Genomic DNA, 15,925 nt, shown 5'->3' with positions numbered 1-15,925 from the left:
GGGAACAGGCTGCCCAGGGACATGGTGGAGTCGCTGTCCCTGGAGGTATTTAAGAGATATGTGGATGAGGCACTTAGGGGCACTGACACCGAGTCAGAGGGACATATGGACCTCTCCCTGACAGAATAATAGAACCGAATCCAAAATGTTTAATGAACAGATAGACCAAACCTTTACTACGTTTAGTTTAGAAGGAAGCTTAGAAACTCTGTATCTCTGGTGCTACCGTACTAATTAGTCAGCTTCATCAGTAAGACCGTACAGAATTGTATCTCAGAATGAAGGGGGTTAAGCTGACCCAGGCCTGGAGGATGTGTCTGAACAGATTAGGTGAGGAACTCATGGCGTACCTATGTCCTTGGATACATAAATGACTTCACTTAGCATGCATGCCTGAGTTGCAACAATAAGATAAGAAAGAATGAGGTGGCCTGAGCATGCGCAGGAACTGGGCTCAACCAGCAAACACAGGGAGGAAGACTAGCGACGACCACCAGAAGACCCCAAAAGACCACCAGTAGAAACAAATGTGCATGCATCAGGGATATTTAAATGCTTTAATGAGTTCTGGGAAACAGTGTGACTATGTTAATTATTACTTGGAAATCCCATTAATATGTATGTTTTGATTGTATACAACCCCTGTAGCTTCAACAATTCGGTACACACACTAGGAAGAGTGATCCCCTGTGTGTCTGGCACCCCAGCTGAAGAATGCCTGCTTTCTAAAACTCCAAGCTGAGAGTTTCTTTGACCAGTTTTTATGGTATCAGTATGGTTTAGCAGCAGACTTCGCAGTGTTAGGTGATGGTTGGACATGATGCTCTAAGGGATCTTTCAACCTAAACAATTCTATGGTTCATACCCAGAGCCAGAAGGCGCTCGGGATCTCCCAGGGGATGTTCAGCACCGCTCGGTATTTAAGGTCCTAGCCTCCACTGTTGGGACAACCCAGGCCTGTGTCTTCCGGCTGCCAGTGACAAATACCAGACTTCAGCCTTTCAGCAGGGATTGTGAACATGTGCTACATAACACAAAAATACTTGAAGGATTTGGCTGAGTCTGCCTGTGAGGTAGCCTGCAGTCCCTGTGCACTTTCTCTAGGAATATTATGCAGCCCAGATCTCCAAGCTGCGCAGTGCTCGAAGGTCCCAGAGCTCTGCACCGCCCAGGATCGGACTGCGGCAGTGCAGCAGAAGAATAAGCATAATTCCCCAGAATGTCTTAAAACAGAAATTTGGCCGTTTTCCTCTGAAAGCAATGGGGGGTTGGCCAACCACAGCCCAGCCTCACCTCCCAGGGTGCAGTCAGCACAAAGGCTGGCTTTGGCGTTGTGCAACACGCAGGCAGGAGAGCTGAGCTTTAACCCCCAGTATGTGCTGGCTCCTAAGAAACATGGGCGAGCCAGGCATCAGAAAGGAGCTTCATGTGGTTTGGAAGCATTTAAAAGGGACTTGTAACCTCTCACAGTGCACTGGTGTAGGTTCACTCCCCTGGTAAACTGCAGCGAGGATGGGGAGAACTAGAGCAAGCCTCCAAAGGAGAAGGTACGAAACCCTGCTGGTGGTAATTTAAAAGCTGGGCACTGTGTATGAGAGGAGCCAACAGGAGGAACATTACCTGCAGGCAGCTCAGGAGGAAGGGAGAGAAAGGACGAGCAAGGTAGAGCACTTGTAGTCTATGAACTATGAAAGAGAATGAGCAGTTGTCAGATGTGGATGGGAATTTATCCCAGCCTCTCTGACCCTCCTCCAAGAGGTATAGCCAAGGCCAGGGTAAGGACTGGGACTAAAGCTATGACAGCTTGGGTCTCCTCTACTGTCTCGGACAGCAACCAAAGATTGCCAGAATGAAGCTTGAAAAGAAGGAGGAGAAAGTCATCCGCTGAGGGACAAGGTGTGGGGTGACCTCGAGCAGAGGACACAATGGTCAGGACTTTTAGCAGGCAGTTCAACCACAGCAGAACTCATCATCCCCAAAACAGCTTTGATATCTCTTACAAGCTCGCTTCTTCCAAGAGGAATTCTTGGGAAGTTTAGAGAACGCCTTTTTTGGGTGATATTTATTTCTTCTGCACCCTCTCGCAGCTCATCTAAGCTCTCCTGTCATCTGATCTTATCCCACTCTCTTCGCTCCTTGCACTGGGAATCGCGGTCCTCGTACACCAGACAGGGCGGAGGGAGGGCTGCTTTGGACACCCTCCACACCATTCCTGTGCAGAGGGTTACACGGCTGTTAGCTCAGCAAACGCGTGCCCAGAAAGACGTACGTAATACCTAACCTTAGGATGGGGGGATGCTTATCTCACGTCTCTAGCAAGCCAACACGTCCAATTCATAAAACTCGTAATTTCTTCTAAATGACTTCATTAAATAAAACTGATGTGTTTCCTTCCAAAAGGAAATGAGGTGGTTATGTTAGCGTTATGTACTGCTGCTTGGATCCAGGTTTTAAGACGTTATTTAAAATCAAGAGTTTTTTACTTAGCATCGACTGATGGTGTTTTATGTAGCTGATATGGAAATAATAACAGAAAAGCGATTGAGCTGCTAACATGAACACTCAAAGCGATGCAGATTACAGCCCAGACAGAGGGTCACACATTATGCTTTCTAAATACAGTGTTTTCCCCAAGGCTTTCTTTACAGATAGGTCTTGGATGGGTTAAGAGGATTTGGATGCCGCAGTCACTGGGCACCACTTTCAGCTGCATACTTACTGAGAACATCCACAGTGGTGATGATCTCGTCCTTGCAGTGCTTTTGGCAGGTTTGGTTATCCAGTCTTCCTGAGTTAAACAGCTTGCATTCAATGCAGTCCCTGCAGAAAGACACACAGAGGGAAAGACTGAGCACACAGACAATGCAGCCTACCACCTGCACACCCTCGGAAAGGGGGGTGTAGGTCTAGAAGCTGCACCACAAGGAAAGAGGAACTTCAGGATCAGCTACCTCCCCTTTCCACCAACAAGAAGCCCCTCACGAAGCCCCCGCGAGTACCTTTTAGTGCTGCAGACACCCGGGCAGGTGGGACACTTCTCACAGGTCTCTCCGAAAGCCCCGGGCTCGGTGCACTGACACCTCCCGCAGACGCAGGTGCCACGGCCGCTGCACATCTGCCCGTCGCTGGACACGCAGCCGCCGGTCTCGGTGGAGCAGTTGCAGTTGTCCCCGATGTAGCCCGCATGGCACTTGCACTCCCCGCAGTGACACTCGCCGTGGCCTAGGGGACAGAGAGGTGACAAGGGCGTCAGCAGCGGCCGCAGCCAGCACTGGCGTGATGCTGATGGGTCTGAAAGCAAAAACCCTACCCGTCTGACCATTTCCTAAGGTCTTTCCTGTCCTGCTTTCCTAACAGCTTTATTTAAGAAGTAAACCCAAGGCAGTGTATTAAAAGAATTAAACTTAAAATTAAATCCTGCATCCAAAGGAGACCTCGGCGCCCCAGCCAGCCCCACAAAGGCTGCTGGGACCAGCTGAACCTCCTCCGGGGAGCAGCTCAGGGCAGCTCACAGCAGAGATGAATGAAGGAAGCGCCTCGGTGAGGATTCTTCCCTAACCAAAGCATCCTCTTGCAGCTATGGTGTTAAGCGACAGCCTGAGAAAGTCAACAGACTTCAAGGCTTTCAATTACAGTAAGTGGAGTGGCTGGCTGCCGAGCATCTGGTTTCAGAGAGGCATCCATCAGCTCGCTAGAAATACTGCTCGAATTCCTCCGTGGTCAGTCCCTAGGAGAAAAGATGCTTCTGAACGCACGGTTTATAGAGCTGAATGGTTTGTACACAAGGCTCATCAGAAACCTAATTACAGCTCAGCTTTCCCACTGGAAACAGCCTCAAGTGCCTCAGACAAGATAAATTATATATGCGCTCTTTTCATCAGCACAAAACCGCTGATAGCTCTGTCTGTAAGATTACCAGAGGGGCTGTGGGTTGTCACGCTGTACCCCTTGCCAAATGCCAGATGCCCTCCTACAGCCTCTTCTGTACTCCCACCATTTGCTTTGGATCCAGCCTGAGAACTCAAACACTGCTGGACAGAGGAGGCCAGGTTCACCAGACGTCTGAAGGTGACCTCCCTTCACACCACCCATGGTCCCAACTGGAGTGTGAGCCACCCCCTGCCGTAGGAGAGGGGCGGAGTCCATCTCGGAGCCCCTGCACCATCAGCCTTCGCTCATCCCCTTTGGACACCACAGAGCCCAGCACAGGGTGCAAATCCACTGGAAATCCGTCTCTGGAAGTTGAATTGCTTATGAAATGGTTCGGTTTTTCAAGCAGTTGGTGCCAGGCCAGCCTAGGAAGCTAGAGAGCCTGCACATTCCTTCCAGCCCTGGCACGCTGGGGATGGAGCCTGGAACAACTGCCCCAGGGAAGGGAAACAACCGCTTCCAAATAGCGCATCCTAGTCCAGCGCTGTGACTGCAAAATTTAAGAAACAGCCTCTTGAAGCAAATGGTTTTGGTTACTGAAGATCAAGAAAAAGCCCTTATATATGAAGGTGACTAACTGAGGGATGTGAGCCTCAAATACAAGAACACGTTGAAATGTGCTTTCTGCCTTGGCCACGCTGGCTCAACATGCAAGAAGCCACTGGCTGAAGCTCCTCACGGGGAATGTGCCAAGAGTGAAAATTTCCATGTTGACTTTTAGCAGCAAAGATGTTAATATCTTTGGTGCCTGCACCAGCTTGAAAGAGCAGCCACTCCTTCCTCACCACGAGCTCCATTTGTAGTGCCCTCCATCTCCCGTCCACCTCCCACATGGCATGAAGGCCAGAGAACCGTGGGTGAATGGGACACATTTATTTCTTGTATGGGCTTGACAAGAGCTGACCCACTTCTCTAGGTCCACCTGGAGCCCCAGGATGGGAATTCATGCTTGTGACTTGATGCACCTCATGTCCTCCTGCTCGGGACACAGCGTGACGGGAGCCTGAGGCAATTCATCGTGCTGGTCGCTGGGAGTCTTTAGATGACTGTGACCCAGACTTGAGGTTTGCAGCACGGAGAGTGCTCCATGGTGCTTGTGTATCGCAGCAAAATGTGCTGCAGGTTCCCACTCTGAGCTATGCCACAGTCACAGACAAGGCTGACGAGGTGAAACACTCTATATGGCACCTAAGATCATGCCAGTGGGAGCCCTTCCACCACTACATCCATGCCGAACCTAGTCCCAATGTCATTTTCAAGACAAAAATGCAACCTCAGGTACACCAGGGAGGCTATGCTCCAGGACTGTGCACCAGCAGCAGGCTCAGGGTGCAGGATATTAGCCTGGACTTTAACCCCACCTCGAACTGTTTGGGCTTGTGCGTTTTCTATTACAGATGGTTCATGAAGCCAAAAGACACTAATTATGTTCTCCAAACATAACACGGTATGTTTTCTTCTGTTCCCATCCTTGAAATGTGAGGATCTTAGATGTTTAGAAGATCCGGATCTACTTGGGAAATGAAAAGCTCCCTCTGAATTTGATAACATAAGTTATCCAGCCAACTCTTAATTGCTGGGGGTAACACAAAACACATGTGCGGGAGGCTGCAGGGACCCACTGGGAGGGTGTAGCAGAGCCAGACCATGCTCCTGGGGGCGGAGAGCAGCCCCCAAACCAGATGTGGGCTTGCCTGGGCTCTGGGTGCGAGCTGCAGGGCATGGCACTGCTGAGTGCTGACTGTCACTGTCACCTCTGACAGTCACTTGCCTGGCTTTTGGCAGGACGTCCAGCCGCCCTCGCCTCGCCCCAGCCTGTGGCCGTGGCTGTGTTTGCCTTTTAGGAACTGCACCGAGCACTGGTGCACCAAGAGGTCAGAAACTGAGTGCACTAAAAGCCCTGTCACTGGCTCTTATGGTTCGGAATGTTTCTCCTAAAGCCCCCCGCTCTTGGGCAACACATGACTATGCAAAAATATTGTCTTTTTTGAGAGAAATAAAATGTGACCCCAGCTTTTATGGAGAAGGCGAGAGGGTCTAGAAACAAGCCCCCTTTCCCCACCTTTTAGCAATTCTCTAGGAAAATAAAATCAATATAATAAAAGAAACAAAAATCCTCATGATTTTTAAACCAGTTTCTTAGTTTCTGAGGCTCTCGGGACAGGAGAAGTTACTGCATTTAGTTCCCATTAAAGCAGGCACAAAAGTAAGTTGTGTGCCTCTGTGCTCTCGGATGAGCCTTTGGATCAGGACCTTCCACATTCTGGGCACTTGCTTTTGTCATTTTTGGTTACCTGAATGACTAATAAAAAAAAAAAAAAGAAAGGAAAGCTGGGAACTGAACCTACTAAGACAATAAGTGATGCCAAGCAGCTTACAGCCTCGCCATGCCATGCCTCCCACCAGCGTGCCGAGCCCTGCCCTCCATGCTCGATGTCCAGCCAGCCCTGACGCAGCAGCCACGTGTTGTTTGCATTCCCTCGGGGTGAAGGCACCAAAAATAGCTGCCTATGGAAGAGGGAGCACTCTAAACCCACCGATGCGGGGCAGTGCTTGAGCAGTTTTGGTGTCTGCCCGGCCAACCCTTTGGTGCCCGCAGCGGGTACAGGAGCGGAGCCCCCGGCACTGCACGGTGTGTGTGGGAGGGAGAAGGGCAGCGGAAGAAGCTCGGAGCACTTGGAAAACTTTCCGCTTGGGAAAGGGCCCTGGTAAGACGCAGTGCCTGCTTAGGCAAATAAATCATCTGGCTTCCCACTCGTCTCTTTCCATGACTCAAAGAAGCCACAGGCTGCAGCGCCCGCCCTGCACAAAACCACGGCGCTGCGTGGGGATGGGGTTGGGATCCCATCCGCCCGTCCCGCAGGGCTGGCAGGGAAAACAAAGGCTGGCAGGGGCATCCCAGCCCTATGTCCTTGTCCTAAAAGGTTACTGTCTAAACACAGACAGTGAGGGCATGAGGTCTCTGTGTAACTGAAGCACCGCCACTGACGGGCTCCGTTTACGCCAGAACTCGCCCACGCTCGTGTATCCACAGCGCTGTACCGAAACAACGAAACGAGCACTAAAAGGCAAATAATAATAGGAAAAGTGCTTTTCTATATATTAATTACACAAGACACCGTGGAGTGCATCCTGCCAGTGCATTCATTTTAAAGGATATTTATATTTCAAAGCATAAGGGTTTGCCCAAGAATCGACAAGCTTTAAATAATTCAATCTTAGCACTGGCTGAGCTCACCAGTTCTGTCACTGAAAATAGCATCAGAGATGCAGACTAATGAAAGCAAAGGCAAAGGAATAAATACATCTAAGCTGCTAATTCACCCTTGGGTACCACAAGTCACATCACATTACTGTCAATATCCCACACATCGCAGCACTGCATTACAAAAAAACTCCCTCTCCCCCCCCCATCCTCCTGCTTTCTCCCTCGTTTGGGAACTTCTGGGTTAATCGAGAACTGGGCAGGGAAAACAGGGCTTTGGAAACTGCTGTCTCACGAAAGCAGCTGAAAGTGATCCGGGGCAGAGCGGATTTCCTGCGGCAGCCCTGGCCAGCCTTTCCTCATTTTCCTTCTCTCCGCCGCAGAAGTGGAACTGAAATGCAATCATGAGATACGGCTCCTGACAGAGATCTAAAGCTGAGTTTCTTAAAATAAAGCCGCCACCTCTTTTTTTTTTTCCTTTTTTTTTTTTTTAACTTATTTATTTTTTGTTTAAGCAACCTCAGCATGCCGCAAACCTCTCAGCTTTTGCTTACACAAGTGCCTCGGCTGAGCCTGCCACACGTGGCCTTTTGGATGGAGACCCCGAGCTGGGAATTGGAGCTTTTGGGTCCTGCTGCCGACTCTGCTACCAAAGCAGGGAGTGATATGGGGCTGCCAGACCCTCCCAGAAACAAGAGGAGGAAACTGGGATGGGTGTGCTGGTTCCCTTAGAGCTGTGCGTTGAAATAACACCCAGCCAAATCGGGTACATCCATGGCTTCATCACCCCTTAAGGACCTGACATGGAAGGCACTGCAAAAATGGCTAATAATTCATACTATTCCTAAAGGCAGATGGGAGGTGGGGAGGGGAGCCCCATTTTTTTCCCCCTCCTGTGTTTCCCTCCAATCCTCTAACTCTAAGAGGGCTGGTGCCACTGCCTGCTTCCAGAAACCTCCATTCTCCTTGCTGCAGGTCTCCACAGGTCTCCCATGGGTTGCGCTGACACCTCTCCCACGACGACACTCCTGCACTTGCCACCAAAGGCTGACAAGAGCCAACTCTCCAGCACCACGGGAGCAATTAGGGAACTTCATCTGCTATCACATAATGGATGAGATCCGCTCCTACGGTGCGCAGAACCCCTTGCTGCAGATGCCGTGAGGTCCGTGACCAGCTGCTTCTCCCTGCTTACGTGCTCCTTGGCCCAACCCTTTGCAGGCACAGCATGGCAGGCCAGCAGGGATGGACTTATCTCAAGCATGCACACACAAAAAAAACAACACCCAACCCCCCAGATTCATTCCTAAAATATAAGTTGGCTCCAAAACAAAGCTGCAGGATCCCAAATGCCTGAACTTCAGGGCCAAATGGTTCAAGTCATCCTTAAAATGAAAAGCAGGCTAATTCCCAACCTACCGTGGCACGAATGGGCTGAATGTCCTTTCAGCTGGACCTCATTATGAGGAGTGGTCTCCAGAGCAAAGAGACATTCTTTCTCTGCAAAATCCAGTGCCGCGGGAGCCTTGCCCAGTTCTGCGTTTGGATGCAAACACATAATCTGGTGCAAGTTCACTGAAGGTCCATGGTTTTGGAATGGATTTCTCCCTTCCCAAAGAAGCTGGAAGAAGTCAGAATTTCATTCAAAATAAGACAAAGAAAGAGAGAGAAAGAGAGAGAGAGAGAGAGAAAGAGAGAGAAAGAGAGAGAGAAAGAGAGAGAGAGAGAGAGAGAAAGAGAGAGAGAGAGAAAGAGAGAGAGAGAGAGAGAGAGAAAGAGAAAGAGAGAGAGAAAGAGAAAGAGAGAGAGAGAGAGAGAAAGAGAGAGAGAAAGAGAAAGAGAGAGAGAGAGAGAGAGAGAGAGAGAGAAAGAGAGAAAGAGAGAGAGAAAGAGAGAGAGAAAGAGAGAAAGAGAGAAAGAGAGAAAGAGAGAAAGAGAGAAAGAGAGAGAAGAGAGAAAGAGAGAAAGAAAACCTGCAGCTTAAGCTGCACTACACTTTCAGGTCTTATATTCAATTTTCTAAACCAAACAGAGCAAAATTCGGGGGCTGTCCATGCATGCCAACAAGAAATGCAGAGACCCAGAATTTCACTCACCTGCTTGTTTTAGTCCTTCATTTGCTTCTAAACCCAAAATACGGCATTCATCTCCCAAAGTTTATTTCTGTAAATTACTGTAATCAGAAAGGCCAAATGCAAACATCAAACGAGCTGGCCGTAAAAGCAGAGCACTGAAGCGAGACCATCCCAGCACACTGTCTCTCTCCGGGGAGCAAATGCGTGACACAGTTTGTGTTCAGAGTCTGTATTGTTTTTTATTTTGGAGCTTCCTAACCCCGAGACACAAGGTTACGGGCCATGGGGGTGGCTGTGCCTGCACACAGGGTTTGGGTTAGGTGCGTGTGCCATCAGATGTCACCTCTCGCTGCTGCTTTAAGAGCAGACCCCCAGCCAGAGCTCTGGCTCCTGCAAAGATGTACAAGTGTCACCACTTTATTCTTTAATTCTGCCATGGCATTGAATGCCTCATTAGCATGCATTAATGGTTGCAAAATGCCCGCTCAAAGGGCAAGGAGAAACCAGTGAAAAGCAGCCGGAAAAGCAGCGCTCTGTGCGGTCAGGTCCTCGAAGGAATTGCTGCCAGATTTCGGGAGGGCTGCACGAGTCTTTCACAGCACTAAGGGCTGGGACAGAGGGAAAGGAGGGGGTAAGAAAAGATGGCACTTCCCTCTTGTGCAAGGAAAGGACCTCCAGCAAAGCGGCACTCAGTCCACTTGGGAAGGAAAGCCCAAATCTGTTATAGTTCCTGCTGGCTTCTCCCAGACTGTGACTGCTTGGGGCTGATAAAACCAGCCTCAGCCCCCTGGCAGGCAGCAGGACAGGCAGGGCTGGAGGCAGAAAACCCCTTAGGTGGGGGCATGGCATGCAGACGGATGGTGGGGTCACCGGGGAGCACCCCAACACTATAAGGGCATGGCCACAGGGAGGACAGCCAGGGACATGGGCTGAGAGGAAGCAGAAGAGAGGCTGGGAAAGGATGGAGATGCAGGGAGATTTCAGGAGCACCCCAGCGAGGGTTCCCCCTCGTCTTCAAGAGCCACCAAGAATGTGCATGCCCGGGGGACCCTTTTAGCCCTTTCCAATTGCCCAGTGGCACAGGGCTGGGCATCTCTGCTGCCGCTGCAGCAGGTGCCCAAGGGCAGGACGTCCTCGAGCAGGACGCGTGCTGCCGGCTGTCCACAGCGGGTAAGCACAGCCCCTGTGCGTCCCTGCAGTTCCTCATCCTCTCCAGGCTGTGGAAGGAGCAGGAAGCATCTCGGTGACGTTCCCCACTACAGGCTGAGAGGTTTGGAGAGCTGCTCTCAGACCTCTAGCATCTGGAGCCACTTCCCCAGGGCCAAGCATGGCTGGACCCGACCTTTCGGGACAACACCATGGGACGCAGCTGGGGCTGACACCGAGCGGTGGCAGCAACTCCTCCACAGCCACTTTCTGCACTTTCTGTAGGCAATAAAAGCCAAGGTGAATGAAATGCAGGAAGGAGAAACAGGCTTTTAGAGAGCTTGAGGAAAACGTGCAGCCTCAGTAACTCTTGACCACCTCTTCAAAGAGAGATGGATGCTACGGCAGTGCCATCTCCTTGTTACTTGCACTACCCACAACATCCCCCGGGCTGTGCAGCAGCTCTCAGGCAGAAGACCTCAAGCTGCCTGAAGCCAGGTCTGCTGGCTGGTAAGAAGGAGCGATGGGCACACAGTGCTCATCTTTGCCAGGGTGGGGAGGATTTGAAGAGAGAAGGAAGAGAGACACTCACAGTCCTATGACACTGATTAGAAAAGGAGCTTTCGGATCGTAGGATTTCACTGGGTTCAGCTCACCCCAAGCCGCCGCCCCACTGGCACAAGCTGAAGCTGCCTGGCACCATGAGGTTGCACCACAGTGTCCCAAGCTGAGACCACCTCCTCCATCACCAAAATAGGCCTCAAAAACAGTTGTTGGAGTGTGTACTCCCCCCGGCTCACCACAGCCTGGGATGGGAGCAGAAATGATGCTGAGGCAGCAGTGTACATTGCTGCTGCAGCAGCCCTCGTGCAGACACTATTTTGAACTTCCACTTCTTGTAGGGTCCTTTTGTCTCTCCTCTTCATGTCCTGCTTTTTCCTGGCAGTGACGTGCATCTGCATTCAGATTCTGCTTTTTTTTTTTTTTACACAAGCTATTTTTTTTTTAAATCCCCCAAATCAAAACCCCCAGAATAGCAAAACTTGACATGACAGAATAGAAAACATTGCAAATGTGGTTTAGGCTCTGTTCCCTGTATGGATGCCTCTTTCTTCCACACATCACCATCTTCCCTTCTGGTCTATACAACATCTGCTTTGTATGGACACCCCCAGCACCACTGCAGGACGTCTGAGGCTGCAGGCACAGACCAGTTCCCCTTCCCTCCCAAACCACACTCGGCCATCACCTCTACCTCTGACATTACCCAACACTGCCCACTTCTTCCTTAATAAAACACAACAGCTTCTTTGCTCCTGCATCTGAGCCCTCCCTGGCACACCAGAGCCCAGGTCTATGCACTACCACAGGGCAGGCAGATGATTACTTCAAGGGAAAGTGGGGAAAAAAGTCTGTTTCCATAAGAAGTGTCCCAGTCTATCGTCATCTGTGCAGTAACAGGCCGCGCTAGGACTCACAGGGTGCAGATACCGGTGGTACCATCACATCTGAGCACTGCCCTCAAAACGCGGGGCTAACGTGCTTTGGGTCTCTCTTGCACCACCAGAAACTGCAGCGCCAGCACCGGGAGGCCCCTTGCCATGAGACCCGCTGAACCTCGATACGGCGCCTGGGACCAGGAACTCCAGAAACAGATTGCAGAAGCAGGAGTGTGATTTCTAATTTGTGGTTGTGTTAAACAAAACTCTTATGTCACTGGGTACCAGTAAGGGTTAAAACCTCACAGAAACCAAGAAAGGGAAGCATTCAGAAATAACTACCAAGTCCATGAAGGACTTGCACATCCTCAGCAGTTTTGAAGTGGTTTCCATAGGGCAGCTGGAGTTGCACTTTGCGCTGGCTTGTCTACGTAGACAGAGTCTTTGTGAAATAAACCACGTGTTTTCAATGAGTTGCCCTTTCCTAAATCCCATTTCAAAAGTGTTTTTGGCACTTGCATGTGTTTGCAAATCTGACACCTGATGCTGACACTAGCTGTCGTGTCACAGGGAGCACTGCACAGGCAGGCGAGGCCGGATCCTCTCCTCTGGCACGTGGAGATGTCTTTGCACTTCAGCCAGTTGCTCACAACCTTCAGCTGCCTTCACAACATGGTACACGCTGTTTATTTACCCCATGGTAATTTACCTCACGGTAGCACTTAGAGGCTGCGATCCTACTGCACAGTCACAACACGAGTAACCAAGCCGGCGCTGAAGAGCTCACAAATGATACGCATGTGGGAAGCCAGGGTACTAGCAGTGGTGCTTGAGATGACATTTCTCTAGAGACACCAAAGCAAAGAAGATGCTGTACTACCCTTCCCCAGCAAAAGAGGGGTCTGAGCACTGAAGCTAATGAAGCATGGCTTCCAGCGAACCATTCTCTCTTCATTAGAGGCAAATGTGTGATGCTCTCACCAGGGCCTCCCCTCCTTCTTACTACCTCATTTTATGGAACCTTTAGGAATGCAATTAGCACCGAGATGTTTCCTCCTTTGTCAAATATTCTGGAAGGCAGCCAAGGGGTCCAAAAGTCACTGGGACGCGCAGCGATCCGCAAATTCCTGAGCCCAGGCTCCAGGCAGGGAGGCAGGCTGAGAGCAGGACTCTGCCTCTCCATCGCAGCCATCCAAACCGTCGAGCAGAGGCCGGAGCACCGTGCTGAAGCTCCCAGCATGACGTACAGCTACGTGCGGCGTTCAGAAACTCTTCTGTGTTCTCCTTCAGAAAGGCTGAATCCAACAGGGCAACTTCTTCCAGAGACAAGCTCGAGGTGAAGCATTCAGGGGTTTGCAAAGGGACGCCCTGTCTTGTCAAAACACCCGCTGCTATGAATAATCCTTTCAGCTCTCAATGGAAAAAGTGTGGAGGGGCTGCGGAACAGAGCACGCCTGCGAGCCTTCCCGTGCAGCCCTCCCAGAAGCCGAATGGTGGTTTGGAAAAGTTATGCTGGGGCTGTTAGCTGGATTTGGGGAGCAACAGCACAAACACCACTTCCTTGCTAAGAAGTGGCATTTATTAATAGTCAGATGCAACTTCAGTCAACATTTACAACCTCCTATAAACCACTTCTTTCCCCACCCCATCTCATCTTAAGGTGTAGAAGGCACCTTATACCTCGCATTAACAGAGCACAGCCCCACTACAGACACAGCCATCCCTGCAGAAGAGCTGGAGATCCTCCATGACCCCTTCTGACCCGCAGCAAAACTGTTTTTGCCTCTCCTTGAGGTTATCTCCCACCCAAAATCTGCTTCTCTACTTCACGCAGGCCACAAAAGGACAGGATCTGTACTCTTATCCGCAGTCCTCTCATCTCTCCAGCACTGACAAAATGAGGTGCCAGTATTCATAAACAGACCCAGGAATGAAAACACTTTTGCTGGCCAAAGGGCTGAGCACTGACAGACGAGAAGCTTGGAGTTCATTTCAGACTGTTCTGACTACTTCAAACCCTCCGTGCCTTCAGCTGCTTGCTTTAGTAGAAGCAACCATATTAATAGCATAACGCTGAGGAGCAGGGCAGACCCGACCCTCCAAAAAGAGAAAGTGCCTCAGAGCGTAGGGACACTTGGGTTTTTCTGAGGCAACAAGTCTTTTGGGAAGGCAGAGCACAGGCCTGCTTGCCTGGCTAGCGTGAAGCCTGCCAGCAGCGAGGAATCCTGGCAGCAGGGCAGGCAGGATCTGCTCCTCCGCTGCTCCCAGCAACCTGCCCCGTGCCACTGGAGCCTCAGGGGAAAGCTATTTCCTAAAACCCAGTGGGTCTGCTCTTGCCATGGGACCAGCCTGCAGGAGCTGTGCCCAGAAGGAGACAGAAGGGGGCATGGTGTTGATACTCCCCCCTGTAGGAACAAAAGCAGCAAACAGAAAAATGTCCCCGTGCCACCACCCTGTGGGAAGCTCCTGCAGCCACGGCACGACTCGAGCTCTCTGGTTGTCAAGCGTCCACATGTTCGGGTGGACTGAAATAGTCTTTTCCAGTAAGACCACACCGGCAGGGAGGAGAAAGCAAGCCGTTTTGGGAGGACACCTGGGGGACTTATAGAGACAGCTGATAGATAGGGGCAGCTTTGGGCACACCCCACACTGCTTTGGGCAGCCCTACTATGCAAGCTCAGGCACTTTTGGTGGGCTGGAGAAGCCCCAAGCCCCTTGGGCTAAAAAAAATGTCTGCATGTCATGTCACTGGCACAGTGCTTGCTACAGCTCAGATTTAGCATTGTAATGGATGGAATTTAAAAGAAAAAAAGCCAACAAAAAACAATAGAAATACCAGGAGGCATACCAAGAACTACCCCACCAGCCCATGCAGCCTTGCTGGACACCTTCCCACCCTTAGAGCAACGAGGAGGGTGCTGGCCTCTGCCTACTCTTTGTTTTCTTTCACAGCTTTAAAAAGGACTTCTAAATGACTTTTAAAATCTTGCACATCCCAAACCAGCTATGGTGTTCTTCCCACCACCAGAAGGTCTCCACAGGGGCAGAAGAAAGCAGGTGCAGTAGAGGACACGTAACTTGTTTTTCTGTGGACCAGCAGAGCTCTGGCTCTCCTGACAGCATGGAAATTGGAGCAAAGGAGTGTCCTTGCCCCGCTGTACCAACTGCTACACCGGGATCTTCCAACCTCTCCTTAGTACTGCTGCTCTGCTTGCTAATAAATATATTCCTTTTGGTGGGATGATGCTACCAGAGCAGCATGGTCATATGGAAAAAACCTAGGTAATACAGTTCTCAGTTAAGGTGCTGCTTCCAATTGCCCCTACCCACCTAGCAACATGACAGGCTCAAACAGCCAGAAATGCACAACCCAACCCAAGGGTGGCCCATTATTTACCGTCCATCTCAGAAACCTTTAGGGTAAGACACCACGGGGAAAAAAAATCTTTGACTTCCCCAGAGAACAATGAAAAATAGTTGTTTTTCCAAGCTTCCTTTAACAACAACAAAGCCAATGCAAACCCGCATGGTGTTCTGGATATTTGGTCTGAGATTTTCAGCTGGGGAAATATTTCACTTGCTTGAAAACAGGCAAGTTTTGAAGAGTAACATTTTGCTGAGCTCCAAGTGAAGGAATTGCGTCCAAGGGCTAATCCAGGCAATATGTGCAAGGTAAATTACGTGACCTTGGGCTGACAAGGAATTAAAGCCATTTTAGCAAACACCACTAAATAACTCCTCTGCCTTTGCTTAAGCAGAACGGACCGGCTGCATCTTGAGCGGTGAATGATTGTTTTCCCAGTAGAAAAAATAAATAAATCTGTACGTAAAGTATCTTTTGGAATCTCCAGCAAAGATTTTCTCTGTTGAGTAACAGACTGAAATACAACCTTTCCTTTCACCTGCGCTGTACTAGTGGATTGCTTCATCTTTAAAAAAAAAAGATGGTTTCTCTCTATGCAGGCAAGGATGGTTCATGTGGAGAAATCCAACCTAAGAAGTCACCATGAAGCTTGGGAGAATTCAAGCCTGTGATGTTTTACTCATTCCTAGGGCTGCACTTCAGCCTGCAAGGACCACATGTGGCTTTCCGACCCAAGCAACGTGGAGGGCGCGGGGCAGGATGGTAC

The 15,925-nt window shown here is 50.3% G+C and overlaps 1 protein-coding gene and 1 long non-coding RNA gene across 2 annotated transcripts in view; both read right to left on the bottom strand.

Annotated features, from left to right (window-relative positions):
- Positions 1-15,925, bottom strand: part of ITGB5 (integrin subunit beta 5) — a 48,845-nt gene that overhangs the window by 4,095 nt on the left and 28,825 nt on the right. The window contains exons 11-12 of the mRNA XM_080599255.1: positions 3,000-3,222; positions 2,720-2,820 (exon numbers count right to left, since the gene is read on the bottom strand). Coding sequence (XP_080455381.1) covers positions 2,720-2,820; positions 3,000-3,222 — 324 coding nt within the window. The remainder of the gene's footprint in view (positions 1-2,719; positions 2,821-2,999; positions 3,223-15,925) is intronic.
- On the bottom strand, positions 7,007-15,921 carry LOC308197928. The gene is made up of 2 exons (XR_013953441.1): positions 8,555-15,921; positions 7,007-7,526 (listed from the first exon to the last, which is right to left on the bottom strand). It is a non-coding gene; the product is annotated as an uncharacterized lncRNA (long non-coding RNA).

Source organism: Anser brachyrhynchus (assembly GCF_964034855.1).
Source record: "Anser brachyrhynchus genome assembly, chromosome: 7".
Classification (NCBI taxonomy): Eukaryota; Metazoa; Chordata; class Aves; order Anseriformes; family Anatidae; genus Anser; species Anser brachyrhynchus.
Note: the sequence above shows the minus strand (reverse complement) of the source record. Positions and strands in the feature narration are given on the sequence as shown.